The 27,982-nt window shown below is 49.1% G+C and overlaps 2 protein-coding genes across 6 annotated transcripts; one reads left to right on the forward strand and one right to left on the reverse strand.

Annotated features, from left to right (window-relative positions):
• The first annotated feature begins 1,523 nt into the window (after nt 1–1,523).
• MFSD13A (major facilitator superfamily domain containing 13A) lies at nt 1,524–9,338 on the forward strand. The gene is made up of 8 exons (XM_054205216.1): nt 1,524–1,688; nt 2,155–2,234; nt 3,033–3,482; nt 4,392–4,509; nt 5,535–5,631; nt 6,360–6,531; nt 7,130–7,323; nt 7,519–9,338. Exons 1-8 carry the CDS (start codon nt 1,524–1,526, stop codon nt 7,770–7,772), a joined length of 1,530 nt encoding a protein of 509 aa, XP_054061191.1. The 3' UTR covers nt 7,773–9,338.
• ACTR1A (actin related protein 1A) lies at nt 3,358–27,211 on the reverse strand. 5 transcript variants are annotated; one of them, XR_008466971.1, is made up of 13 exons: nt 27,066–27,211; nt 21,284–21,348; nt 20,329–20,404; nt 19,438–19,563; nt 18,516–18,640; nt 17,980–18,196; nt 15,118–15,210; nt 14,206–14,380; nt 13,259–13,320; nt 12,835–12,875; nt 10,461–12,207; nt 9,543–9,704; nt 3,358–3,439 (listed from the first exon to the last, which is right to left on the reverse strand). XR_008466971.1 is itself a non-coding variant. In XM_054205220.1 (11 exons), the coding sequence occupies exons 1-11, from the start codon at nt 27,111–27,113 to the stop codon at nt 12,105–12,107; spliced, it is 1,131 nt and encodes a 376-aa protein (XP_054061195.1). In that variant the 5' UTR covers nt 27,114–27,211; the 3' UTR covers nt 9,950–12,104. The 5 variants fall into 5 exon arrangements, 1 of the variants encoding a protein (XP_054061195.1); XR_008466970.1 differs by lacking the exon at nt 3,358–3,439 and adding an exon at nt 8,803–9,015; XR_008466969.1 differs by lacking the exon at nt 3,358–3,439 and adding an exon at nt 8,803–9,253.
• Nucleotides 27,212–27,982: the final 771 nt, after the last annotated feature.

Genomic DNA, 27,982 nt, shown 5'->3' on the forward strand with positions numbered 1-27,982 from the left:
TGGGCTAGGCGGAGCGGATGGTTATTTTTACTTTTCTAATCTTGCCTAGATAGAAGTGGTCAAACTCATGACTTCTGGGAAATACTGAATGGGACTGGAATTTCATCACGTTTCATACCCAGCCGTTTATTCTTCCCCTTGATCTTCTGCTTGGACTTGCTGCAGCTGATGTTGCAAGCCTGAGAAGGCTGGCTTGGTATGTAGTTTCCCGTTTCTGATGTGCTCATTCTTATCCCACGTTGTGAAGTCCCCCCGATGTGGCTGAGTTGGATGAGTGCAGACCCTGGAGGGCTGAAACAGGAGTGACTTCCAGCCCTTTATCTTGCTTTTGACAGTGTTAAGATAGCAACTTTGTTGTCACCCATCATGTGTATGCTGTGAACAGGGCTTCTTATGATAGCACGGGCTGGAAAAGCTGACTTACACTGACTTAAGAATGCTTAACATCTCACCAGATACACAAGTGCCTCAGAAGAGGTGCCTTGTGTTTCGCTTTTGGTCTGTAGCAACTTGAGTGTGAGAGGGGTCCTCCATCATGGGAGGACGATGGTCCCACCTCCTGGCTGTGAGCTCCAGCCAGTGCCAGTGTGAGGAGTCCTCCCCTCACACCTCAGCCCCTTGTGAACTTACAGTGGCTTGTTCTGGTACAGGTCTGTTGTTTCCACTTGTTTTATTTCCATATATATATATTGCTGTCCAGCCAAAGCATCTTTATTTCAGACACCAATCCTAAAATTCAGGCCACTCCAAGATGAGCTGGACAGCTGCTAAGTGACTCTTCACTGCCTTTATTGCACGACAGCAGCGTGTCTGCTGCATGCCGTCATGTTCTGGTCGTGTCTCTTCATGTCACAGAGCAGCAGCACTGCTTGCCATAAATAACTCCTGCCTGAGCCAGCCCAGGTGCAGTCTGCTGTGACTGCTGGGGGAAAGCAGTGTGCACGTGTGAGATTACATCACAGCTGTTGCCATTTTTATTTGGCTAAAAATGCATACCGGTATCTAAAAATGTCAGTGACTAGGTGTGTTTTCTGAAGGCTACTTTGTTCTTTGCAGCTATCTGGCTTGAATCCTCTTGTGACCTTGCCTTTAAAGAGCTGGAGAGAGCTAATCGGCTACTTGCTGGATGACAAAGGACATTACAGGGTAAAGGACGGGGCAGCCTGCTCGCCAGGAGACAGTTGTACCCCCGGGAGCCCGCAGCCTGGCCCCAGCTTAATGAAACAGCTTTAGTGCAGCAGACAGCTTTTAGTCTGTTAAATCCCCTCCAATCCACTTTTGAACAGCTCCTCAAAGTAATATGAATTCTGATCTCTGCTGGCAAAGATTTACCAATTAATTTGATTCAACTTTTAGTTCATTTAAGACATTTAATCTGTTTTTATTTTATTTTATTTATGTACTTTTTCCCTCCTGCAGGAGCAAAAATGGATTGGCCCCAACAAAGATGTAGCAGGTGTTGGGAGAAGACATCCCATCTGAAATGGAGGTGATCGAGGGAGCTGAACGCTGACCACACCAACATGGGGTTGCGACCGTTGGCTTGTCTTTTTCATCTGCCCACTGCAGTGATCTACGGGTCCCTGTCGCTGTTTGTTTCCATTTTGCACAATGTGTTCCTCCTGTACTACGTGGACACCTTTGTCTCTGTTTACAAGATTGATAAACTGTCCTTTTGGATAGGAGAGGTTAGTCTTCCATAGATTTCTGCCCTTTTAAGTAAGAAATTCTGAAACCAAGACCATTCCTTGCTAGAAATGTTAAGAGCGTTAGTTGTAATAGCAATGTTTCCCTTCAGAGAGCAAGCAAGGGAGCCTTCTGAGTGCTAATTTCGGCTTTTCATTTTTTTCCGCTTACATAAAGATAGAACAAACTGGGATAGAAAACCCAGAGACTTTGTTCTTAAGACTACCTTTCCTCTGGGGATGTTGGGGTGTTTCACAAGCAGGGAAAACCACTGGCCTTGCTGTATTCATCTGGCAGTTGCCCCAGACAGGAGAATCGTACAGCGGCAATGGGGCAGGGAAGGTGCACTGGAACTGTTCCTGCTGGTTGTTCAGCACGCCAGCTCAGCACTGCTTGCTTTAGTAACAGAACTGGGTCTTTGCGGGAGCCGTCCTGTGGTTTGTTTCACTGTCCTGTTTTCTTTCCTAGACAGTGTTTCTGATCTGGAACAGCCTCAATGACCCTCTGTTTGGTTGGCTGAGTGACCGAGTGTTCCTTAGCACACAGCAGTAAGTTCAGTTCCACTTCCAGCAGAGGCTGGGAAGTTGTTTAGTCTCTGGGGGAAATGATGGGAAATGGGAAGCTTTAAGATGATAGTGTGGGAATGGCTTCTGGGGCGTGGTACTCTTAAATACCTCCTTTTCCTGGCATCTCTAAAGTTCAGTGCTCTTTGCATGTTATTTCAGTACTTGGCTGGATAGAGGAAGTCATGCACCTATTGGGTAGATGTGACCCTAACCCCTAACAATCACAAGTTATACAAAACCTAATATATGGGCATCTAAAATCTCAAGCCCCTCCTATATGAGCAAGCCTCTTAGTAGGGTGTTGGAGAGTGTCTGTATGTGGTTTTGGAGACGCCAGGTGGGAAAGGACAATTATTTCCACCTGGAATGCCTCAGAGCAGTTGTTCCCAAACTCCCTGGATCATGGATCACTGTTGGCCATCAGCATTTCTCGTTTATGTCAAGCTTTTAATGAGAATCATGGTGTGGCTTCCTGCAACTAGTAAAAACTTCTAAGTGTTTAACATTTATGCCGTGCAAAGCACAGACAGTGCAGCACTCTCCGTAAGAGACTTGCTCTGGAGAAAAAAAATCCCTTTCCTTCATGCTTTTTGGCCTTCTTAAACCCATCTTTTCAGTGTATTCACATATTAGCTGAGAAGATATCTGATGTGGGTGCTTGTTGCATGATCAAAAGCTGTATTTGTGTCTAAGCTGTTCATATGACTTCCTTGAAGAGGGAGAATACATGTTCATGCAGGGTTTTATCCAAGTGTCTAAAATTGTTGTCGTCTTTTGCAGGCCAGGAGCAGAGATTTCCTCCCCAGAAGTAGTTCTGAAGAGGCTCAGAGCGCTAAGCCACAATGGCCCCCTCTTTGCCATCTCTTTCCTGGCTTTCTGGGTTGCCTGGGCTCATCCTGGTTTGCAGTTCCTTCTTTGCCTTTGCATGTACGACAGCTTTCTCACCATGGTTGACCTCCATCACAACGCCTTGCTCGCGGACCTGGCTGTTTCAGCAAAAGACAGGACTAGCCTCAACTTCTACTGCTCCCTCTTCAGTGCCATAGGCTCCCTCTCTGTGTTCATGTCCTACGCGGTGTGGAACAAAGAGGACTTCTTTTCCTTTCGCATATTTTGCATCGTGCTGGCCCTCTGCTCCATTGTTGGTTTTACCCTGTCCACACAGCTGCTCCGCCAGCGGTTTGAGGCTGATGGGAAAGCAAAATGGGACCAAGAATCAACCCTGAAAGAGTAAGTGTCATCAATTCTGCAGCAGGAACAAAGGCCTGGCATAGATCTGTAGAGTCCTTTAATGCACTGCAGCAAACTAAATGTTGGGAAGATCCAGGACGAGGCAAACTTTTGTTAATCTCTTACGGTTCTTGTCTGTTGATACAGTTTTCAGAATCACCTCTGTCACACTGGCTCCTAAGGCCTTCTGAAAATAGGACAAAACTGTCTCGTGGCACCCCTGGCCCAAACTGGAGGCAGAGCCCTGACCTGCTGTATGGCCCATCCAGTGTTTGGAACTTGAAATGAGTTAATGTCTAGAGCACCCAGTGAGGCCTGTGAGTGGCAAAATATCAGAAGCAGCTTATCAGGAAAGCATTCCTGCTTGAGCATGAGACCACCTTGCTGCCCGTTTCCTGTGGAGTTGGACAAGCAAATGTCTCTTACCCTTTCACTTGCTTTAGCTACCTGATAAGTGGCTGGGCTGTTGGTGGGCCACCACGCAGCTGGTTTTGCCCGTTCAGCTCCCTTGCTTTTCCTTGGGCTGCCTCACTTGTCTTGTGTATTGAGCTGCCAACATTATGCTGTACTAACACAGCAGATCCTGTTGAGATCTGCCAGGTGAGCTAACGCAGGGATCTGGAAGAGGAGCGTATGCATAGTGGAATGGCTAATAAAAGGACAATGCTTTTATGGACAGAAATCTGAATTTTGAATTCAGAAGCCAAATGTTCTTTGGGAGACCCGTTGCCTGTGGTTGTTGTTAGCAATAAGCAAACATTGTTGTAAAGTGCTGTTTTGATTTGGGCCAGGGAGCAGGAAAGTTGGGGTGGGAGCTGAGGAGAGACAGCTTTGCAGCTGGGGGCTCTCTCTTGCTTGATGTGAGGGATTTATGGTTGCTTTTTTGTTTTTTTCCTTCTCTCCCTTTAGGCTGTACATTGAGAAACTCTCCGTCCCCCAGGAGCAGAGGATCACCCTGGCAGAGTATCTCCAGCAGCTCTCCCGACATCGCAATTTCCTCTGGTTTGTCTGCATGAACCTCGTCCAGGTAGGCGCAGCAGCAACATGTTGTGATTCAGAGGATGAGTGCTGGCTCTGGCTGTCTGAGATGGTGATTCAGCAGTATGTGAGTTCCCCAGGAAGGGCAGAGGTGTTTCCAGCACCCACTTGCTCTTGGAGCCTCCCGCACGTGCTGGCTGATTCAGCAGCTGGTAGCCACTCTCCCTGCTTGTGACCTGAGGATACTTCCTGAGCAAGCTGTGGGATGTTCCTTCCTCTCTCCTGGGTGTAGGCTGGATTACGGAGGTTGGCTGAGCTCTGTGCAGCCCATCTGGGGTGCAGAAGCACAAAACCTGGCTCATGGTGGGGATGAGTTCAGGAGTGCGGTTTGGTGGTGTGGCTGTCAGCAGTGTCTCCTTCTCCTGCATTCCTGAGGCTCACATCACTGTTTTCAGATGCCCAGACGGATCCACCTCCGAGCTGGCTTTTGGCATTTCTGTTCTTCATACTTTTCAGTGATTACTACCAAATGCCGGCAGCCTGCCCAGCTTTCCTCGGTTTTGTGTGCTGCAATCACAGCTCCTGTCTCCCCAGCGATCCCTCAGTTCCCCTCAGGCAGGCTCTTGATGCTGCTCTGCATCTTTGTGTTTGAGCCTTGAGCCTTGCTGCCACCTTATCCTTGTCCTCCTGACAGCTGCCTCCTCCCTCCTGCCATGTCACTGTCTCCCCCAAACCGTTGTGGTCACTGCCGTCACCTCCTTGCCCTGCCTGCCCCAGCAGCACTGTGTGCTAAGCAGGTGCCCTGTGAGCAGTGCCTCAGCAGCTGGGAGGTGGTGCTGACCCCAGGGGTGCAGTGGGCATGGCTGGTGGCATTGCAGCTTTGTGGTCCCAAAGCCTTCAGTGTCGTGAACTCCACAGACAAGCTCTTGCTCTACTAAAGTACTCCAGGCCCATCCTGCGTGGTCCCTTGGCACAGGGCTCCTAGGATAACAGAGTCCAGAGGGCTGTTAGCTTTTTCTGTTCTCTTTTACTGCTGTTCCTGCTGACCAGCTCGTCTGCATGCTGCCTTCACAGGTTTTTCACTGCCACTTTAACAGCAACTTTTTCCCTCTGTTCCTGGAGCACCTGCTGTCAGACAAGATCTCGGTCTCTACTGGATCCTTCCTGCTCGGTGAGTCTCAGGTGGGACTGGAGGGAGCAGCTGGGTTGGGACCTGGCCTGAGTCTGGATTCGCTCTTCCCAGACCTCATCTGGAGAGAGGTGTGCTCACACGCCAGTCTGTGGGCCGTAAGATTCACACATGCACACATCCCACATGCTTCCCTGGGACCTCTGTGTCTTCCTTCCTGGGCACGGAAGTAACTTGGAGCCTCTTCTAGTGGTGGTGAGACCAGCATGTTGGACTCTGGGCTAGATGCCACAAGAGGTATTGTTCTGAACATTAGTGGCTGCAGATAGCGTCCCCAGGGTGTATCAGGGAACACAGCCCTGAATTTAATCCCTTCCTCTCTGTGGTGTATAGACCATTTCTAGGCTGCCCCAGATCTGTGGGCACTGGTCCTAGGATTACCCTGGGAGGGTTCTGTGTGGGCCAGGTCTGGTAATGCTGTCCTCTCCCTCTCATTTCTGTTCCAGGGCTGAGTCACAGGCCCTGTGTGACACTGGGAAAGTATTCTCTCCCTTCCTGCCTGTGAGGTTGATGGAAGGTGGCCTCCATCTGTAGGAAGAGTGTTTGCTGTGCCACGAAGCCTTCTCTGTGTGCATGGGGGCTATTCTGTACTTTGTGTCCTACAGCCCTGCTGACAATAGCTAGCTGTATCCCTTCTCTCGGTATCGGTCCTGGGGACATGGTGGATGCTGAAACTCCCTGAAGCTATTTGTGCCTCTGTCTCTGCTCAGGTGTTTCCTACATTGCCCCCCATCTCAACAACCTCTACTTCCTGTCCCTCTGCCGCCGCTGTGGGGTTTACGCTGTGGTGCGAGGACTCTTCTTCCTGAAGCTGGCTCTCAGCGTTGTCATGCTCCTGGCAGGACCCGATCAGGTGTATCTGCTCTGCATCTTCATTGCCAGGTACGTAGACAGGCAGCACTCAATTCCCCTGCTCTCTGCCACCTGGGAGGGGAAATGACTTGTCCCTGTTTTACAGAGAGGAGTGGGAGGTGGGCAGCAGTAGCCAGGGTTGCACAGAAGCCATATGGCTCCCAGCTCTGACTGCACCTGAGCTTGCAACGTGTCACTGCAGAATCCGTAGGCTGTGCCTGCAGCAGAGTGAGGGAGGCAGGGATGTTCAGGAGGACAGAGACCCAGCAGGGCTGGTGGCAGCCTGCAGCAGCCTCTGCTGGCTGCTGAGCTGAGCTCCCCACCTCCTCTGCAGCTTGCCTGTGGCCGTAGCCCCCAGTATGTGCGGCAGCTGCCTGTTAGCCACTGGCCCAGCGTGTCCTATCCCCAGCCCTGTCTGTGTGGCAGGTCAGGACTGATCTAAGACATCATGGCATGGTACACAAGGCTTATTGCTAGCACTGTTCCCCTCCTGTAGCCAGAGCTTCTCAAATTCTTTCTTTAAGTGTTGGGGAACCTTTCTCTACCCTCTTGCCATTTTCTCTGATCTCTCTCATACTCCAGTCATTTCTTGATGCCTCTATTCAGTGTTTTGCCTGTTGTTCTGCAGCAACCGGGTGTTCACAGAAGGGACCTGCAAGTTGCTCAACCTGGTGGTCACCGACTTGGTGGATGAGGATCTAGTCCTGAACCGTAGGAAGCAGGCGGCCTCCGCACTGCTCTTTGGGATGGTGGCTCTGGTCACCAAGCCAGGACAGACCTTCGCCCCTCTGATTGGCACCTGGCTGCTCTGCACGTACACAGGTAAGTCTGCTCCTGAGGAAAGCATTGGGGCAGGAGAGGGCAGACCTCCACTGCGTTCAGTGCCCTGGGTGGGTGCAGAAAGTTCTTCCAGTTGCTAAGCTGTGCCTGGTCTCTGCATCTCCAAGCCAGTCACTCAGAATGGACAAGGGTCCATCCCCATTGTCCCCGGTCTCACAAACTCTTCTCTGACACCAGGCTACGACATCTTCCAGCGCAACCCCTTGAGCAACGTTGTGAGTGCCCAGCCGAAGCTGGAGTCTGCTGCAGCCTTGGAGCCAACTCTTCGCCAGGGCTGCTTTTACCTCCTCGTCTTTGTACCCATCGTGTGCGCACTGCTGCAGCTCCTCAGCTGGTCGCAGTTCAGCTTGCATGGGAAACGTCTGCAGATGGTGAAGGCTCAGCGCCAAAACCTGACGCAAGGCCGAGCACCGGAGGTCAAAACAATCTAGAGGTGTCTGAGCCCCCGGGGCGTTGCTGGTCCTAGGCTGGTGCAGGACAGCAGGCAAAGTACAGGAATGGCAGGCTGAGAAACCCCGATGTTTACAGTTCAACTGTGAAATGCTGTAATGCCAATGTTTACTCATTCCAGGAGGTGATCGCTGGGGAAGGCAGAGAAGCTCAATATTTGAGGGGCCTGGGATAGATTGCTTGGCCACAGGAGCAAGAACACTTTATCATAGCCTGTTGCAGGGAGCAGAGGGCTGCTCATGCCAGCAGGGAGGTGCTGGGTTGCAGTGTGTGCTGGGGACAGCCCCAGCTCCAGTGTGGTCCTCTGCCCTGGTTATGGCTCTAACTGAGCAGAAAGGGACAGCATGGGGACTCCTTCCTTGCTAGAGCTCTGCAGCTTTGGGGAGTGGAGTGGGAGGCTCCTGAGGGACCAAGTGACCCAGAGGGTGATTTCAGGACAGCAGGTGCAGGAATGGGAGGACCTGGAGGCCTTTCCCAGTAGCTGATACAACCTCTCCCACGTACAGTGCTGTGGTTCTTGGACCAAATCTGCTCTTAGGCATTTCTCATTCACAGGACAGTATCCTGCACAGCCAGGGTCTGCTGGCTGTGATTGTTTTATGCTGAGGCTCCCTCCTTCACAACCTCACAGAGGCAGTTGTTGCTGGACTGGGAAAGGTGCGGGGCTTGAACTGGGATCAGGAGTCTTGAGCTGGAACATCTCATCTGGCATCCCATTGCCTGTGTTTATTCCTCCTCTTTCCTCCACATCCCCTTCCACTCAGCACTGTCACCATCACACAGCTGTGCCAGAGCCCCCTGCCATGCTGGCTGGGGCCATGGGGCCAAGGTCAGGGAACCAACCCCTAACCAAGCCAATGGAGGTGCTAGGGGGAGAGCACAGTCTGGAGGAGACACCAGGTCCTGCTTTTGTGCCTTCAGTTCCTCTTAGGAGCTTGTCTGATACAATGGTGGGCATTCACAGGGTTGAGATTTTACCTCTATGGGGAGAGACTGACACTTTGGCTCCTCTCCACTTAAAACAGTGCCCCAGAGTTTAATCATAGAATCACAGAATGGTTTGGGTTGGAAGGGACCTTGTTCCAACCTCCAACATCATCTGGCTGCCGAGCTGTGGACCCAAGAAGAGAGCAGGTGGTTTGGTCTCCCTGGTTCTGCCTTGGAGCAGAGCAGGCAGGTAGTCACCAAAGGGATCGCTGTGGTGAGGGAGTGTCTCCTCCATCCCTGTTTGGGGGCAGGCAGAAGAGATGTGCCAAAGCAGAGCTCTGCCCTGCGCATCCCTGCAGGAGCAGGGGGGTTGCAGGCAGCGTTTGAAGGCTGCTCCGTGCTTCTGGGTGTGCTGCTGTTTATTTAGTGCCAGGTTCCCTCGGGGGTCTCAGCCCACAAACCTGCCCTCTTGCCTCAGGACACGGCTGCCTTCTGTCTTGGACCAAGACGTTCTTGCCGCAAGGCTTCTGTAACTCTTGATAGTTCAATCATAAGTTATTTGTGCAACTAAGTTTGAGAATGATTCTTCATTTCATAAATTAAAGATGATCTTTTCTGTACTGCTTGGTGATTTTTCTAGCAGGGGGATCTAACCTGGCCGGGTTCATGTGGTGCCGCAGGGGCACAACTGGGGTTGTATGGGAGAAAAAGGGACGTTCCCCTGCAGCAAAACTCTGCTGGGACCTGGCCTGTTTCTGCAGGGGGCAGAGAGGATCAGGGGACTGGTGTGTCGCCTGCCTTTTGGGGGGAGGCGAGTCACTTACCCCTGCTGCTTTAGAAGGCCTCGGGGACTAGACTGTCCTGTTCCTTCAACTTCTGGGGACAAGGCTGGGGATGTTGCTGGGCACCATGCCACCTTCCCAGGGCTGCCTTCACTGCCTGCACCAGCCCTCACTCACAGCTTCTCTGCGCCTCGGCTGTCCCGTCTGCAGTGAGAAACAGAATATATAATGGTTGCTGAGGAGAAAAATAGCTTTGGACATCACCAGTACAGACCACAGATGCAGCCCAAGGCTCTCCTCGCTCCGTTCAAAGGCTGGATCAGGAAGGCAATGCTGGACCAGAAACGGTCTCTTTGCAGAGACTGGCCAGCAACAATTCTGCACAGGCAAGAAAAAAACACAAGTAACCTCCTTAAAAATGCAAATGTGGGAAGATGAGGCCAGGAGGCTTGAGGGTTGTATATGAATGACTTTATTTAAGTATGCTGGGCACCACCAGGCAACATGGTTTGGACAGTGTGCAAGGGAACAGTCAGGCAGATCAAACAAATGCTAGATTGGAGACGGCACCTTTCTACCCGGTCACTGCAGGTTACAAAATGGAGCACTGCTGCTTCTGCAAGGCCAGCAGAGGGGCTGGGAAGGGGAGGAAGAGACCGGGGCACTGCCTGGGGGGCGTGTGGTAACCAAACCCAGAGGGGGTTTGCTTCTTCCCCTCTGCAGCAAACCAGCAAGAACACAACTGATTTTTTTCAGCAGAACAAGGCTGAGCATTGATGGCTCTTCTCTACCCAACAGGTTCTTGCTTTAAATAACAGTCTGTTCTGATCAGGGTAGATGAAGGAGCAGCCTGGCCTCAGCTGGGAAGAGACCACCACACCTGCCTGCCTACAACCTCTCCCAGCCCAGCCTCAAGCTCCAAGAACATGGTTCCCACAGGGGCAACACGCTGCTGCTTACATTCACGTCAGTTGGGGCGATGCACCAGCTTGTGCCACGTCTCTGCAGCAGCCCTTCAGCTCTTACCCCATCTCTGCGCTTGAGAGTGACCCCGAGGTGGTGTGTGGCAATGAACAGAAAGGTGGGGAACAGGCAGGAACTGCCACCGAGCAACTCCAGCTCCACAGCTACTGCCAGGTACTGCAGAAAACTGACAATGGGGGGGGAAGAAAAAAAAAAAAAAAAAAAGACAGCACCAAATAACGCATAAGTAAAACCTAGAGGGGAAACAGTGGCACACCCCAGTGCAAGCGGGTCTGCAGGCCTGCCCGTGGCTGTAAAAGCAGAAGCAAAGCAGCCACCAGGTGAGCAGAAAGGCATGTGCAGTACTGCCAAACACAGCCATGGCGACAGCTTCCTGCTCACACCAACGTCCTGGTACAGTTTATTGTCCTCTAACGCAGTGTATTCATAGAGAACAGCGCGACTCCCTCAAGACCAGTTAGGCAGTGGTATGGCAGAGCTGGCCGGTTGTTCCACTAAGCTGTGAACAGTGTTAACACCGAACAATGGACAGCTGGGTAGCAGGTGTTCAAAGAAGACCCAAAGCATAATTCCCAGGTGCTGTGGTCAGTATTTGAGATATCCTCAGACATTTCAATAAATAAAACAATTCTTACATTACAATGCACCTTCCCAATTATTATTTTGCCCCAGAATGGATAAAGTACACAAGAGTTATGCCTGGCTGCAAATACATGCTCCCTTTGCCCTGACATGGCAGGAAGGTGGGAAACAGCCTCGACTCTTACAGAGAAAGAACATGAGAACTCAGCACTGTAAATCTTGGCAGGTTGAGGGGGAAACACACAAGTGCCTTCACCCCCATTCTGGGGCACTTGCTTCCAGAGGAGAAAAGATATTTAAAACAAGGTACGAGAGAATAACCGTCTAGTACAATGATAGCTGATTAGATTTGCTTTGTTCTACTCCATGCAATACAAACTAAGTCCTATCACCAACTTCTCCAGCTGTGGTGCAGACCCACACACCAGGCTAAGAAGTTACACACGCATACACGCACTCACACCCCAAAACAGTGGGGGCAAATGGGTTTAACTGTTGAGAATGTGCTTTCTCTTAATAAAAAATATATTAAAAACAACTTCAAAAAACCTACTGATGGTGAAGACACTGCTGAAGAAAGTAGCTATGGGACCTCAGCTGTGCGTTTCCAGACAATCCAGGCATCACAGTCGGGCTGACTAACGCCTGCGTGAGCAGTCTGCAGTGGTTGGCTCCCTTCTGGCTTGCTAGGCAGTTTCTATAAGCTGTTCCCTTTGTTTTTGCTTGCTTGCTTGTTTGTTTTACAGTGACAAATGTGATTGCAATACAGAAATTAAGGGACTGAAATGAAAAAGGAATGGGCCATTCGGGAGAAATTCCCTGGTATTTTCTCCTTTCCGTTCAAAAAAAAAAAATTAAAAAAAATAAGAAGTTAGTAGTACTAATACAACCCTCCTGCTGCTGTCGTCTTTGCTCAGTGACATCGGGGCATGCTGGCGCACACACACACACACAGGCAGCTCTCAGACACTCGGACTCAGAAAAGCGAGTTTAGAACTGAAGTGAGTCTTCAGAGGAGACTGAGGACAGGTCCCAGGGCTAGAAGCTTTTTCGTTGGATGGCACGAGCTCCATCTTCTTCATATTCCTTTTTCGAAACCCACATTTTCTTAAAGGTGTCCAGTGAGGCCAGGATAGAGCCGCTGGGGAGAGACAGGCACGTTATGAGTTAAAGGAAAATGTTGGGGGCACCCTCATCATATCTCTGCAGAGATGAGCTGTTTCCATTGTATGACGCTTCCCAGTTATCTGCAGCAGAAATGCTCTCTGGACAGTCGCTTCCCCTCCTGTTAGCCTCAAACATGGCAGCACTACAGAGCCTAGCACCAGCCGCCCCCTCCCACACGACCTCCCGATTGCTGCTCCAAACCCCAGCTCTCGTCACACAGGATCTGGTCTCATTTTCTAGGATTGTGGAGCAGAGCTTAGTTCTCCCAATCTGCAGCAAAGACATACACAAGAGGGAGAATGTACCTAGAGCTTCTGCCCAAGTAATGTACTACCTATGAGCTTGTTCCACCTCAGACTGGATGTTAAGACTGGTAAGAAAAGGAGAATTAATGGGTCCTGCAGGATCCTTAATGATAGAAAAGGCTAAAGGGCTGGCAGTGCAGATGGAGTCAAGCTCAGTAAGCACGCTGAGCATCGCGCAGCTGAAGGATGAGACCTCCTGACACACAGCACCAGACGGGACAACAGCGTGAGTGCCAATAGGCTGTGCCTCCCCAGCCCTCATCCCACCACAAGATGTATCACTGCGCAGTACGTACCCAATCCACGTGGAATACAATCTCTCCTGAGGAGCTGATATCTGGGACAAAGAGAGAATCAGTCAGTACCTTCCCAAGATCCAGTCTGCTCCTTCTGCCACGCTTCCCCCCATTTCACTACAGCTGACAAATACAGGTATGATCTCTCCCACTAGAAAGACACCCAGCAAAACCCCTGCCCACCACCCCAAAACAGCCACAGTAGTCCAGGATACTGGACGGGGGTCACGTTGTCACAGGAGCCATCTTCTCTGTGGTGAAACCAAACAGGTTTTCATGACAACAGCAAATACTGTTGGGCTGTCTCAGGAAAGCTGTTTCCAGTTTGAAACAAATGACAACTGCACTCTCAGCACAGTTCTTTAAAGGCTACAGAACAACACACATATAGTAAGTGATAAAACACAAAAGAGACTGCTCCTACCCTTATTTTAACATCCTTCGGAGCTAGTTTCTTCACTTCGCTCAACAGCCTGTCACCAAAGCCTACATAAGACAGAAAATGCATAGTCTGAGCCCCTCAGCAAAATCCCAAGTTCTATCTACTAACAATGTGGACATGTCCTGTGCAGTCCTATTCAAGTATCCCGCTCCAGATCTCACAGAGACAGCAGTTTGGAGATGCAGAGAACACAGCCAGGGAGACAACGTTTCTGTCTCCCTCAGCCAGACCTCAAACACTGGCACAACAGGCTCTATCCCTCAGCAGCAGCTTGAGACAAGCAAACAAGATTTTTTGCTCATAACACTGGTGGGCCATTTCCCTCCTTCTCTGGGCGTTCCTCCTGTGTCCAGCCCATTTGTACTGGGGAACAGGGTTTGACTGGGAAGACCAGGACATCTGGAGATGTCCACCTGTGGATAACACGCTGACGGGTTCTGGCAGAGGAGATCTTTAAGTTGATGGGGGCCAGCTGAGCCCTGAGGGGATGGGTAGAAAGTTTGCTGCACACATGTAGCTGACATTTCATGCAGTACCAGGACTGTTGGACTCTCTCAGGTACCAAAGACCTAAGGAACCTCAGGAGATGCAAGAGCCTTTTAGGTATCCAGTCTCAGCTATCCTGAACAGAGCAGCAGAAATGAGCACAGCTATTCAGTCCTGACACAGGCAGAGTGATAGGAGGAAAAAAGATAAAAGCCCCCCCAAGCCCAGCAAGTGATATACAAGGGCAGAGGTGTCTTGCATACCCAGAAGGGTATGACTAGGACTCGGAATATCAGACAGTAACCCCCCTGAGAGAGCAGAGTTCCCACAGTCCTCATCTCACAGGACAAGCTGGGTGATCTAGGTTGTCTTCCCAGTTTCACGTGAGAAGGAAGCAAGAGATCAGATATGTCACAGCCCACTGAAAGAGGAGAGGCAGGAACCTTTGAAAAGCGTGGAGCCTCCAGACAGCACAATGTTGGAGAACAGCGTTCGCCTCAGGTCCATGTCTGATTTTTGAATGGCAAAAACGAGCACCTCGTGGAGTCCTTCACATTCCTCCCCTATCAGGTCTGGCCGGAACAGGAGCTCTGGGGCTCGAAAACGGGCAGGGCCGATCTGCAAAGGATCAGAGAGGAAGAGAGAGCAGTGTGACTCTGTTCACTGTCTACAGTTTGGGCCTGCCTTTACTACATGAAATTTGAGAGTAACAAAGTTTCCTGGACATTTCATGCTGCATCACTAGCTCCCAAGTGAACACCAGTTTGGTCTACTGCTCTTAGAAAAGGTGCTGTTTCCATTTTGCAGATGAAAGAGATGAAGAAACCTGCTCAGTCCCATACAGCAGGTCACTGGCAGAAAAAGGAGCAGATCCACCCCTGGTGCTGGAGGTAAAACCTGTATTTCCTCTCCTTCAACCATTCTATAGTAGGCTCAATCTTTTCAGGACCATTCCCAGCTCACTCTTCAAAGCAATTGTTTCTGCACCTCTAGGCAGGACAAAAGCCACATACAAAACCACTGCTGAATTTACAGTGACCTAATAACTACCCACACTCTGTTCCTCATCTGCATAAAGACTTGCTAAATCAGAGCCTGCACTCAAACAGTTCAGAGTCCCCATGGTCACGTTGTACCCTTACCCAGGACTTCCAGTAGAAGTTGTGAGGTTTATAATAAGGTTTCCTTCCCCTAAAAATTCCAGTGCACAGTCAACAGTCTGGGATGAGTTCTGGTCTTTTAAAATTATCCCCTCCCGCCTAACACCGCATTAAATTTCCCATCACTAGGCTGAAAGATATTCTAGAAACCCTGTGCTTCACATCAGGAATTCTCTGAGGGTCGCCCTTACAAACCTCAATAGTACTTCCATCTGGCAGGTAGTACTGAGCCTTCTCGGTCTCCAGAGTCTCATCCTTCTGGGGGTTTATTGACAGGTAGCAGGCACGCTGCAGAGGAAAGAATCAGGGAGGGGGAGATGAGAAGGGTAAACCCAAATGCCTCTGATAAAATGCTTTTCTCACTAACAACAAAAATTCATGTATTCTCCCTCAAGGGAGATCAATTTCAACAATATTTTGTGCTGAGGAAAAGATCTTTTGGGTTCACATCAGGTAAAAATACCTATTCATGCTGCAGCTCCGTGTGATGATTAGAGACATCAAGGACGCTCACCCCGCCTCTAGCTGCTGCTCACCTCTTACTGCTTAGGAGTTACCTCCTCTAGCGCAGATGGGGTAACTATCCTGTGAGCGCTTCCAACCTACTGTAGGGCAAAGTAAAACATGCACCTGAAACACCTTTAGTGCCATTAACCTCGTATAAAGGTGCACTCAGGTAACTTTGCAACACATTAGGAGCATGAACAAAGTCCCTTACTGCATTTCAACAGGGTAAATGATAACTAATAACTAACAGCAAAAATTCCTTAACATGATCTAAGCTGCTCACTTCCCATTGACCACCTATGTTTTAAGTTACAGGAAACAAAATACTTTGACTTTTCAAACTGCTCCAGCACCCCATTTTTTTTCTTCCACAGTAAGCTTTGTTATTCCAAATGGTTATCATTTGGGGATTAAAAAAAAATAGTATCTGAACAGAATCGCTGAAACATTTAGGTTGGAAGGCACCTCGTGAGATCATCTATTCCAACCCCCTTGCTCAAGCATGGTCAGCTAGAGCGGGCTGCTCAAACCCACGTCCAGTCATGTTTGGATTACCTCCACAGATGGAGAATCTACAAACCTCTCTGGGCACAACCTGCTACAGTGTTTGACCACCCTCACAGTGAGCCAAGAAAAAGAGAACAATGTTTGCACTGAAGTAGGTATTAATCTTAAAGTAAAGCAAAATGTGTACGCCGGAGAGCAAAAATCAGGTTGTTTCCTCTCTCTGACTCACTACTGGTGAGTGTAGCCAGTACGCAAAGCGGGACTTGGCTTGCTTTCCCGTGCTCTTTGTTTCCCTAAGTGTATAGTCTAGAGAAAAGATTGCACTGGTGCAAGACTTTGCAGTTAACGGTCAGCACAATGCCTTTTAATAGTTTCAGCACCCAAGATGCAAAGGGAGCCTTGGCCGTTTATGAAAAGTACAAGTGTGTTTCTGAAGAGTACAAGCCTCTTGCTTTGTCCCATAAGGTCACTGCAATTGCACTGCGACTGCTGCTTGGTACAAAACAGGCTGCTTCTGAAGCACAAAGTTCTCCAGCACGCCTCTGATCACCAGATCTTCTGGTCCACAGATGCTGCAGTATCTACACACGTCAGGTTTTTTCCTCCCATTCAGCAATAAACACTTGTAGAACAGAAAGCAGCTACCAGGTTAAAACCTACAACCCTATAAAGTCTCCTGCTCTGCAAAAGCCATTCAGCTGCACCATGACATGAAGCACGAACACTGCTCCCTCAGCACAGCGACACTGAGCCACGGCCATGCAGAACAAGCAAACTATTTCCATTATGGTCCTTTGCCAGTAGGTCACAGACTCAAGAATAGCACATTAACGTTCTCAAGCCCTGGTACAGGATTCTGACTCAGCCCAGAGTTATCTGCGGCAACCATAGCTTGTGATGGGGGCCCACAGCGTGGCGGCAACTGCCAGGCATCAGCACACAGAAATCACAGCCAGCACTGGCCTGAAGACTGGCCCCGAATACTGAAGGCATGGACGCGTAGGCAGCCCTGAGTCACACACAGCCTTGCTGAAATCAGAGAGCAACCCGTCTGTGTGAGCACGGCGATGCTGCAAAGCTGATGTGAGTGGTCACCAGCTCTGAGCTATTATTCGCTGTCCCACCTCTGTCCTCCTCTCTTGGCACACAACAGAAGCCAAGGTAACTGCTTTGCTAGGGATCTTAATCATGCCTTTCCAGATTGCTGCATTGCTCTAAGGTCACTAAACACTGCAGACCCTATAAAGAGGGGAATCTTTTATAAGTGTAAATGCTGTGAGTGAATTCTTTCACAGAGGGGGGCGGGGGAAAACAACTTTCAATATCCCACTTGCGATCCCTACCTGCCATGGATTTTACAGACCCATGCCCTGAAGGGTAAACAAACACTAGTCAAAGATTATCATCAGACCCTGAGAAACTGCAGCACAGATAAATGCAAAACAGATTCTGCCTTCATCTCCGTGTTAACAGACCCTCAATAGGGATTAGATGTGACCTTGACTATAAGTGTCCCAGAATACAGGATGGTTGAAGTTGCAAGGGACATCCTTGGATGTCATCTTGTCCACTCCCCTTGTTCAAGCAGGATCACCTAGAACAGGTTGCCCAGGACCACATCTGGATGGCTTTTGAATATCACCAAGGCTGGAGACTCCATAACTCTCTGGACAACCTGTACCAGTGCTTGGTCACCCTCACAATAAAAAAGTTTATGTTCAGACAGAACCTCCTGTGCTTCAGTTTGTGCCTCTTGCCCTGTCACTAGACATCACTGAAATGAGCCTGGCTCTGTTTTCTCCGTACCCTCCCTTCAGACATCTATATAAACTGATGAGACCCTCCCCAACCTTCTCTTCTAACGGCTCAACAGTCCCAGCTCTCTTAGTCTGTCCTCATATGAGAGATGCTCCAGTCCTTTAACAATCTTAGTGGCCTTAGTCTCCCTCGAGTAGATAAAGGAAGGAGGTGCAGAGCTAGGCAGGCTGGCACTTCCCACTAGATTTCACAAGTCATGACTTCAACACAGAAACAGTGCATCACCTCCTTGATGGTCTTGACAATCTCAAACTCAGAGGTTGTGTGGAAATCATAGCCTTCCTTCCGGAGATAGAGACGCAGGAAGCGTGAGACATCACGGCCAGCAATGTCAATCCGCATGATGGAGTGAGGCATGGCAAAGCCTTCATAGATGGGAACCGCATGGGTAACGCCATCCCCGGAGTCCAGCACCACTCCTGTAGTCCTTCCAGTCGCATAGCTAGCAAAGGGGAAAACAACCAAGTCAGAACAAGCAATTCAAAGTGACCCCAAGCATGCAGCACATCCAGGCTCAACTCGGGGAGCAGAGATTTCACATAAACAGGGGCTTAAAAGAAATCCCAAAACCTAGTTCTCATCATAGTTCAGCAAGTTCCTGTAAACTCCTTATTACAGAAATTAAATTGAGTTTCAGTTCTTGCTTGAAAAGGGGATAAGTCAGACATTAGTGTGGTCTTCCATGGGTTTTTTTTGTTTCTGAAAAAATGGATTTCACGGCAACATTTCACAAGCGCAAATCAAAGACAAAAGACACTTACAGACTAAGCACAGCTTGCATGGAGATGAATAGTGCTGGCACATTGAAGGTCTCAAAAAACACCTCAGCAGCACGCTCTCTGTTCTTGCGCGGGTTTAGGGGTGCTTCCGTCAGCAGCACAGGATGCTGGTAAAGAAAACATGGAGCTGTGCTGCAATAATCAGGAGGCAGCTAGACGTGTGTTCCTGAAAAATTCTGCTTATTCACTTTAGGAACCAGTGGTGCAAGAGGGCAGGCAGAAAGGAGTAATTTCCGCTACTGAGCTGTATTAGACTGTGAATAACCTCTATAAAGTTGAAAGACCAGCAGTGTTCTGGTTTGGTTACAAAGAAGCGTTAGGAAATTACTCTGTGAGTGACCCTGTCCTGTGAAGGATGAACAAGATGACTCTCGGTGCCAAAATTCAGCCAGATTAGCCAAAATACACAGACCCTAAGAAAGGGTGAAGGCATATGGTCTTAGCACGAGCAGGCAAAATATTCCTACTCCACTTATACAACCTATTGCTCTAAGTCATTTAATAATTTTTGGTCAGCTCCTTCCAGACTACAGGATTGTGGTTTTCTCCTTCCTCACTTCAAATCATGTCTCTGCTGGGTGGATATGTCTGATGTGCAGGCAGAACAGGAAAAGCGGGAAGCACCTGGCCTAGAGCAGAATCATTAGAGAGAGCGTGAATAACAAAATCTGAAAGTTAGATTTTCAGTCAGGCCAGAACATTAGATCCAGGGAGAAATTCTACTTGAATGCTTCTTGTGTACCACCTCCTGAGAGGTGAAAGAGCCTAATTTAACAACAGACACATTTAGAAAGAAAAGCAAAGGAAACGCCCCAAATCTTTCCTGGAGTTACAAGGCTCCTGGTGTTATGTGTTATACACACACTGAATGATGCCTGTGCCATTCCATGATGGGGTATCTCACCTCCTCTGAGAATGTCTGAAGCTGGTCTTTTGAATACACGTACTGCCAAATGCGCTCCATGTCGTTCCAGTCCTTCACTATGCCATGCTCCATCGGGTATCGGATTGAGAGGAGACCTCTGTGCTCCTGAGAAAACAGAGAGGACAACAGATCATATCTGTCAGACCCAAACAATCACATTTCTGAGCACCATGACTATGATTTAATTTCAGAGACACTTTTTGATTCCACTAAAAGACAATTTGTCTTTAGCACATAAGGAAAAAATTGAACATTAATCACAAACATCTCTCCCAGAGAAGTATTCATGAGATTAAAAAAGGCCTTTTTAGACCAAGTAGGAAAGTCTGCCATTTGCAGAGCACATTCCATCCTAACACTTTTCAAGCCAACATACAGACACTTATCAAACGGTATCTTTGTTCTACCAGCTCAGTCACGATATAACACATAACAGGGTGGTATTGGGGAATGTAGTTTGGAGGGCTCACAAGAAATGTAAGACCATACAGCTACATGCTGACAAAATCAGGACTGCAGAAAGACAGCTTCTTGCCCACACCAGGGAGATAAAAGGCAACCAAGTAGGGTCCATTTCTAAAGTTCCCAGTCAAAAACACAAGGATGTAACCATACTGACCTAGAAGTAGCCTAGAAAAAAAGTGAGAGAGATAGGACTTGGGAAAAAGGTCTGTGGTCAGCAGGCTGGCACAAGAATTTCAGGAATTCCCACTCCACCTGGGACAAACTTGAAAGTGACAATCTATTCTGCTCTTCAGATCTATACACTGATATCAAGGAACCACAGCCCTTTTAAGCACAACTGCTACAGCCCATCTTACCGCAGCATATTGAGATATACGGAGAAGTGCAGTACACAAGTTTTCTTACCTCTGCCTTTGGACCAATGAAAATATCCCCTTCTAAAGCACCAGCCATAACACGAACATGCTTTGGTCTGCCCACACTGGAACACAAACAAAAGTGTAAATGCTTCTAGAGAGCGCACTCAGGTCTACACAACAATTAACTACTTTGTGTTCTTCTCTGTCCTAACCAGTACTGTCTAAAGCAATGGGTGAGTCTGGGGGCACTATCAGGTGCAGACAGACCCAGGTTTGCCCTGAGCTAATCTCAGAATCAGAGGTGAAGAAAACAGATTGTAGACAGTCCTAAATTGCAGGACATAAGCCAGCTGAGTCTGGCCACGCTTTCCCTGATGATTCAGGACTTATTTGTTCCAGCAGTGCCTGAGGTGAACATGGCTACACTGAGCTGACAGATCCACGTGGTGTTGCCTGACCTCAGCTAGGCTTCTCAGATTAGACATATATAGTCCCATACCCAAGTTCGGCATACAGAACACATTGCTCAGAACACAAATTAGCTCATTAAAAACCCACCCAATTGAAAATAAAAGCCAGTGACTATCCAGAGTTCCTGATCTAGCAGTCCTTCTTCCAGTAAGTCTCAGAAGACTTCCAGGGAAGTTTGGCAGGAATCAAAGCTTCAGAACACACACCACAAAAAAATACAGAGGTCTTCACACCTCTCATCCCAACTTTATCTCTTTTCTGGTTCTTTTCCTATTGTCTCAAGGCTAAAGGATCCTACAGCTTTGGCTAGGTATTGTGCCTGTCAAAGCGATATAATCTTTTATGGCACATCCCTCCAGAAAATCTCAAAGTGCTTAATAGCAGAGATTCCCTCTGCCTGATGCTTCTGGCAGCAGGCTGAAAAAGAATAACTCATTTCTCCAGTTACAAAATTGGACGATTCTTCCCCTCTACATATCAAAGAACTGGTACACTGTAATAAGAACTTACCGAGACCAGGAAATACTTACTAGTTTGGAAAGCAGTATTTCGGTATTTGATCGCCTGCAAAACCTGCTTTAATCACACCTGAGCCCTGTGGAAACAACAGATAAATACACGAGCTTATCACTCATTCAGCCACCTTTGTAAGTTTTAAAGGAGTAGCAGCGTACATCAGCACTGCCAGATCCTTTCCTTTTTACTAGGAATAAAGCTCCCCAGGGACTGATTCTCCAGGCAGGGCTGGGGATGGGAAGATGCCAGCAGGCCAGCTTGGCCACTAGAGGGGAGTAACTGGCACCCTCCCTGGCAGTGACACATGGCAGAAACACCCGGGAGCATCCTGGTACTGCTTCGCAAACACACCCAAATGCCAGTCTGTACAGACAAGTATTTTTCTACCCAGTGGTACTGCTAAGGGGTGCAGGAGGCTAAATCTAAGCTCTGCAGTTTTCTATTGATCTTAAATACTCTCTGGGTGGAGGAGAGCACTCCAGAAAGCTGAGCAAGAGCAAATGAACTCTACCAGCTTCAGGGGGCGCTGGCAAAAGAGGGAGGATGAAGGCTGTAGGCCTCTCAGAAGAAGTGGATTTGGAAAGGATGGCAGGAGGGTGGATAAAGTCAGAGAAGGGAGTAAGAAAGGACTGTGTGAAACAGGCTGGAATGGAAACTAGCAAAAGGAAGATCAGGTGGTGGATAAACTAGCTAACGCTAAGGAGGCAGGTCACAGAAATGTAGTCAGAGAAGACACTGGAAATGAACTCAGACTGGGGTCTGGACAGAACAAAGGTTCCAGTCAGACTGCAAGGGGAAGGGCTGGGGGCAGGAAGGGTGGCCGACAAGGACAGGGCTTGTTTAGAAGGGACAAGGAAGAAGAGATTAGGTATGTCAGTCAGAAAGGCACAAATCCAAAAAGCCTTCTCCGTCATTCAAAGCAGAACAAGCAGCAAACACAGAGCGGGTAAAACCAGACGCAGGGAGGCCCTGGCAGGGAGTCAGCACTGGGCATCTGTCCCCACAGCTCCTGTCCCTGTCAGTATCACCTGGAAGCATCCTGGGAACCCCATCATCAACTTGGATCTGTGCTGACTCCTTCCCCTCCTCCATTTCCTCTCCCTGCACAAGGGAATGACATCTTGAAACAATGAGCAGCTTGCAGGAATACCCAAGTTTTTCTATGGAGTGGATCTTCATAGGATCTCCTCAGATAAGCCGTTTCACTGGTAATCCCAGACTACCATGGGAGTAAGCCTTTCTGCAGAAAGAAGAACAGTTTTGCTTTATCCCATACTGGGAGCAAAACATGCAAGTCTGCACTGAAACCTGTGACGTGCCTGTTCACTCTCAAGCGCTCTGCAGCAGGACTGCTCTGTTTTTGAGGCCAAAAAGTCATTCTGGATGCGCCAGAGCATTTTAAAATGAGTAGCAACACAGTTCCCCCACCGCTTTCACCTTGGCACCACCTCTGCGTGGTTCAGCATCACTGTCTTCACTTGGAGGCTGAGGACAAATGAGTTGCTCAGGGCTCTGCCAAACAAGCTCTGGCTGCAGCGGTTTCTGATGGTGCTGTCCCAGCTGCCTGCCTGGTTCCTGCCAGAGGTTACCAGCCAGATCAGGCTCAGCAGAAAGGAATGCGGGGCGGCCCCAGCCTCTCCAGTTCACAGCCCGGCGCCTTATTCCCAAGCTACTTTTATCAGCAGTTTCAGCCAAGATGCTGGGCTTTGCACAGAGCGTGTGTGCTCTGCCACCAGGGCCAGGGCACTCCTGCCTTAAATACGCCAATCAGATCTGCCAGGATGCCTCTGTAAGAGATGAGTATCAGGAACACTCTACAAACCAGACTTAGCTAATTATAAAAGATATAAAAGACAGATTGCTCAAATCCTCATCTCCTGACAAGCGCCTGCAGCCAGGCTGTCTCAAGGAGCACACCCAAGCTGGCAGCTTGGCAGGACTGCTCCCTCTGGGCAAGAGGGACTCCGCTCCAGTTGCATCCCAAAGCGTGCACTAACAGGGACCAGTGTGACGAAGCAGCCTGTGAAGTGTTAAAAAGACCTAGACAGACTCTCTTCTGGCTATTCATTTCAAAGTGAAGCAAGGAATAAAACAAAACCACTATTTTGTTTTTCTTTATCATAGCTTATAAACACCTTTATACCTGGGAAATAATACCATCCTTTGTCAAGCCTTGTAGCCAAAAAGTTGAATCAAACACAATATCATAACGGCATCAGCATATTGTGCTTATTGAATATTTTATTCAAGATAATGACTGATCTTGCTGCCAGCACAGCCTGCTGCTGGGAAGCAGTTTCAGGAAAACAATGATACTCCTGTTTAAACGCAGAGATCGAAACTTCCTTATGCCAGGCCAAAAATTACCCAGCATGTCCTGGTGAGATTCCCAGCAAGTTATGCATTTTAAAATTTACAAATTGAAGTTAGCCAAATGCGTCAGTAGTTCAGAAATCCTAGCTGGAGTCAAAGATGAACGACTGTTTTGAATGTACCGGTAGAACGGGACTTCAACACAGTTGTGCTTCCAAGTGCCTGGGAACAAACCGAGCACAGCTGTTTGCTATCTCTGCACTACAAACACCTGACAGCATTTTTTGACCCATTCAATTTTTCTTGAAAACATTTTATTTCTTTGAAGATACATGTGCAGTGAGTAAATCTATTTATTATAGCCCAGTTTGAGATTCCTATACAATGAAAGGAAAAGGTTTAAGTTTTGAAATAACCTTGGCTGATCCAGAAGGTTTAAAGTAAAGACCTGTTTTTTCACCTTTGTTTCAGATAATCAAAACCACATGCATCCTCCTTTCTGCAACAAACTTTGATTTATTAAAACTTATAAAAATTTCAAAATTAATATCCCTCCACCTGTAACTACACTGGCTGGGCTTTTATCCCATTTTGTTTGGTTTTTGTTTTGCTTTTTTTGTTGTTTTTATTTTTTTAATCTGAGCAAAAGAATAAAAGAAGAAAAACTACATGTTAAATGTAAAGGTGAAAGAAGATAAACACAAGGCAAGTTCTCCTAAGTACCTTGAAGTAAGTGAACACGCCTCTTCCGCTAGCTCTGTAGCTAGTCAGTTATTGATTCATTCATCTTGATGCATTTAGGACTCAAATTTAAATGGAAATCACCAAGAGAGTCAATCTGCCGTGTAGCACTTTTTATGGAGAGTGCACATTTCATATTGTTGTAGAACTATTTTATTAGCTACACATTTTATAAGACCAAGAACAAACCAAAGACACAACAGCCTTTACTTACAGCTCAACTGTTTAAAATGCCACCACTTTAGACTACAAAGCCAAATTTTATCCCCTTTTATGTAAACAGAGACAATTCCATGGAGGTAAAGGAATTTGCACTTGCTTAGGCCACAGCTGATCCATGCTGTCTGTTTAAATATGCATTACATTCATCAGGGCTCCCAGACCATTTACTTCAGAGCAGGCTTGTTGGAGTGCAAGACGGGAACACAACTCTTAAAAATGACTTATTGGACATGAAGTAGAATTAAGGTTCTACTGAGGTACAGCTCCAGCCACTCACTGTATATTACAAAACTCTCCCTGCTGAAAAAACGCGGCCGAGTGTACTGTTTGGCAAGAGAAAAAACCCTCCTTGTTGAGTTTTTAGCTACCTACCCTAATGTCCATTTTGGAACATGCCGAAAAACCAGAGCAGGGCTGTGACTGGGGTGTCTGGCTTGTTCACCAGCTCAGTACCTCACTTTCCCCTCCCATCCACACGCATACATGAGATGGGATAATATTCAGCCTTGAAAAGCTGCCTGCAGCTCTCTGAGGAGCAGCAGTAATGAGGTAGTAGGAACAGCAGTACCTGCTCTGTGCAGCTCTGCTTCCCATCCTGCCTGAACTCAGAAGAGTACCAAAAATGCACTGTCACCACAAGGCTCCTTGGCTGACAGCCTGCCAGCCTTAAAGGCAGATGTCACAACAACTGCTTCATTCTACTTCTTGTACAGGGAGGGAACTCATTAATCAGAGAGGCAAGAAGAAGAATTAACTTTTATAAGACCAGCTGATAAAATGAGAAAAGAAACAGTCAGTTGCTGGCACATGAGCCCTTCTTCAGGTCTGAAGCAGGGGCAGCAACTATTGCTCTAAATAACAAAAGGACAGGCTGAAATTAGATATAGGCTGCTGTTATATGACTCCAGCACAACAAACTCATCCTCACAGCACCAGAGTGCCTGGAAATAAGTTTAATGGTTAGATAATCACTCAACACCACAGCAGGGTCAGTCTAATTCTCCAGTCATTTCTAAGAACAATCAACCTAACTTATTCTTTAATGTCTCCAATACAGAGACAACGTTGTTTTCCTCCACATAGTCAATTCCACTGCTTAATCTCCTTTTCCATTAGATATTTTCCCTCAACGTCTAACCTAAATCTCTCTGCTGTGATTCCGGGGAAAGAAACTAAACCAAAACTATATCAGAGAGCTCAAGCTGTAGAGAGGAAATTAGGGTCAGTAATAAAGCAGTGAACAGAAGAATAATTGGCTTGATCTGAGAAGACATACAATAATCCAGCATATGGGTAAAAATGCAATAGGCCGAGAAGCACTAGGCTAGCAAGTCCACGTGTCACATGGCAAAAAGATTCAGCAGAAATTAAGATGATGGAGAAAGAAGGAATCACAACACTGACCCTCTGACACAACAAAATCTGAATCGCTGGCAGCAGAGGTCAGAAGGGAGGAGCGTGAATCTGTGACTCACTACACTGAAGGAGGCTCCCTCTAAGATAGGCCCTCCCACCCCTTCTTGGATGGTCCTTTCTCTTGGGAGGCCAGCATGGATGGGGCTAATCAGAACTGCACCCAGAAGTATCTCAGCAAGGCATGCAACCACTCTCCTTCACCTCAGACTGCGCAATCACCCACACAGGTTGAAGGTCTGCTTGGAGCATTATCAGCAAGGAGCTGCCATCTGCGACACCACACCCCGCTGCCAAATTGCAGCTGATGCAACCCGTGCTGGGAGCAGTTCCTTCAGGAGCTCTGCCTCCTGCGGGCTTCGTCCAGGGAGCCCATAGGGGAACCCACGGTGGAGCACAAGGGGGAAGCCAGGCCTGGGGTGCCTGCACTCCCTTGCCGTGACCGCCAGGCAGAGGTGTCTGGTGCAGGGGTGGCTGTCCCCCTTCGCTGGGCCTGTGACGGGGGGTGGCTGTAGAGTGTCATCTCCAGCGTGGTCCGACGGGGCACAGCAGACACCCCAGACGACGCCGGGAGCGCGGCCAGGGCCTGGCCCAGCGGCCACCATTGTCCCCCACGCACAAAGAGGGACAAGGCGGGGCCGCGGGCGCAGCCCCGCCTGACGGACAGCTCGGCCCGCCAATGAGCACAGGTGCTCTCCGCGAGGGCGGGGCAGCCAGCGCCCCGCTTCGGCAGGTAACGCCGGGCTGCCCCCGCTGACTGACAGCCGCCCAAGCCAATGGGGCCGCCCCGCCCCTCCCGTCAGCAGGCACCTCGGCGGCGGCGGGGGCTGCTGCCCCTCGCTGGCGGGGAGCGGCCCTCCGGCGGGGTGACAGGCAGCCGCCTCAGCCAATCGCGACGCGCCGAACAGCGACGGCCCCGCCCCAGCGACGGCCTGCGAGGACGCAGCGTACGGCGCCGTACGAAGGCCTGAGGCGGCGGCCGAGCCCGGCGGGGGAAGGGGGGGGTGGGGGGGGGGCGGGCGAGGCGCGGCCGCTCCCGATGACAAAGGGGATTGCGGCCCTCCGGTCCTTCCCGCCCTCCCGGGACGCGCGGCCGCCCGCACTCACGTTGTCTATGACGACGGGCTGGTTCGCTATCACGTCGTAGGACTCCATGGCGAGGAGCCGCCGCAGCCACCCGTCAGGGAGCAACAGCCCAGCCCTCAGCGGCGCCTGCGCAGAAAGGCGGCGCGCAGCCCCATGGGTGATGTATTCCTCCGGCCGCGGTGCCTGCCGGGAAATGTAGTCCGGGCCCCGCGCGGCGCCCTGTGGGACGGCGCGGCGGGAACGGGGCATGCCGGGAAATGTAGTGCGGAAAAAGGGAAAGACAGATGCAGCGCCATGGCCTGGAAACGGCCTTCTGGGCATGAAACCGGGGAGGGGCGGTGGGTGCTGGGTCCCGGGGGGTAACTGTGCGCTTCCACCAGAAAAACACTGGGTTTCAATTGGCTGATTACCAGTCTAATAGACTTTTTTCCTCAATTTTTCTAATCAGAAAAAAAAAAGTGATCTCATCACCTTCTGCAGAGGGAATCTGTCGCTAATAGAAGCGTTTCGCTGTCCCATCGTTTTGTGGGATCACCTCCACAAACTGCTGGTCTTAACGCATCTGTTCTCTCAGTATTACCTGATTTTCTGCATTTTTTGAGGCACGGCCACCAGAAGTGTCAGTACACAGAACACATATGCATGTATTATATATCACATATAGGTAATATGCATCCTACTATTAAATAATGTGCCTCCTCTTGTTTGCCATTTGCCGCGTGTTGTGGAAGCTCAGTTGATGACTGTCAAAGACAGTAAAATGATACGTTTACTTGAAACTCTGAGCAACATCGCGGCGTCTTGAAATCAGTGGAAATGTACTTCCCTGCCGGCCGGTGCACGCAAGGGCTGGCTCAGAACCCACCCATCTCCTCCTGCATCTTTCATGCAGACACTGAGGCTTTTCTTCTGTGGTTTCTGCCTTCAGCCCAAGCAGA

Source organism: Rissa tridactyla, chromosome 6 (genome assembly GCF_028500815.1).
Source record: "Rissa tridactyla isolate bRisTri1 chromosome 6, bRisTri1.patW.cur.20221130, whole genome shotgun sequence".
In the NCBI taxonomy this organism is placed as follows: Eukaryota; Metazoa; Chordata; class Aves; order Charadriiformes; family Laridae; genus Rissa; species Rissa tridactyla.

Bases quoted from the DNA above. Each gene is read 5' to 3' on its own strand.
- MFSD13A (XM_054205216.1), top strand. From the start codon at position 1,524: ATGGGGTTGCGACCGTTGGCTTGTCTTTTTCATCTGCCCACTGCAGTG. The intron at 2,235-3,032 runs GTAAGTTCAGTT...CGTCTTTTGCAG, and splicing joins GTGTTCCTTAGCACACAGCA to GCCAGGAGCAGAGATTTCCT. The intron at 7,324-7,518 runs GTAAGTCTGCTC...CTCTGACACCAG, and splicing joins GCTGCTCTGCACGTACACAG to GCTACGACATCTTCCAGCGC.
- ACTR1A (XM_054205220.1), bottom strand. From the start codon at position 27,113: ATGGAGTCCTACGACGTGATAGCGAACCAGCCCGTCGTCATAGACAAC. The intron at 20,405-21,283 runs GTAAGTATTTCC...TTTGTGTTCCAG, and splicing joins AAATACTGCTTTCCAAACTA to TGTGGGCAGACCAAAGCATG. The intron at 19,564-20,328 runs GTAAGAAAACTT...CTGTTTTCTCAG, and splicing joins TCATTGGTCCAAAGGCAGAG to GAGCACAGAGGTCTCCTCTC.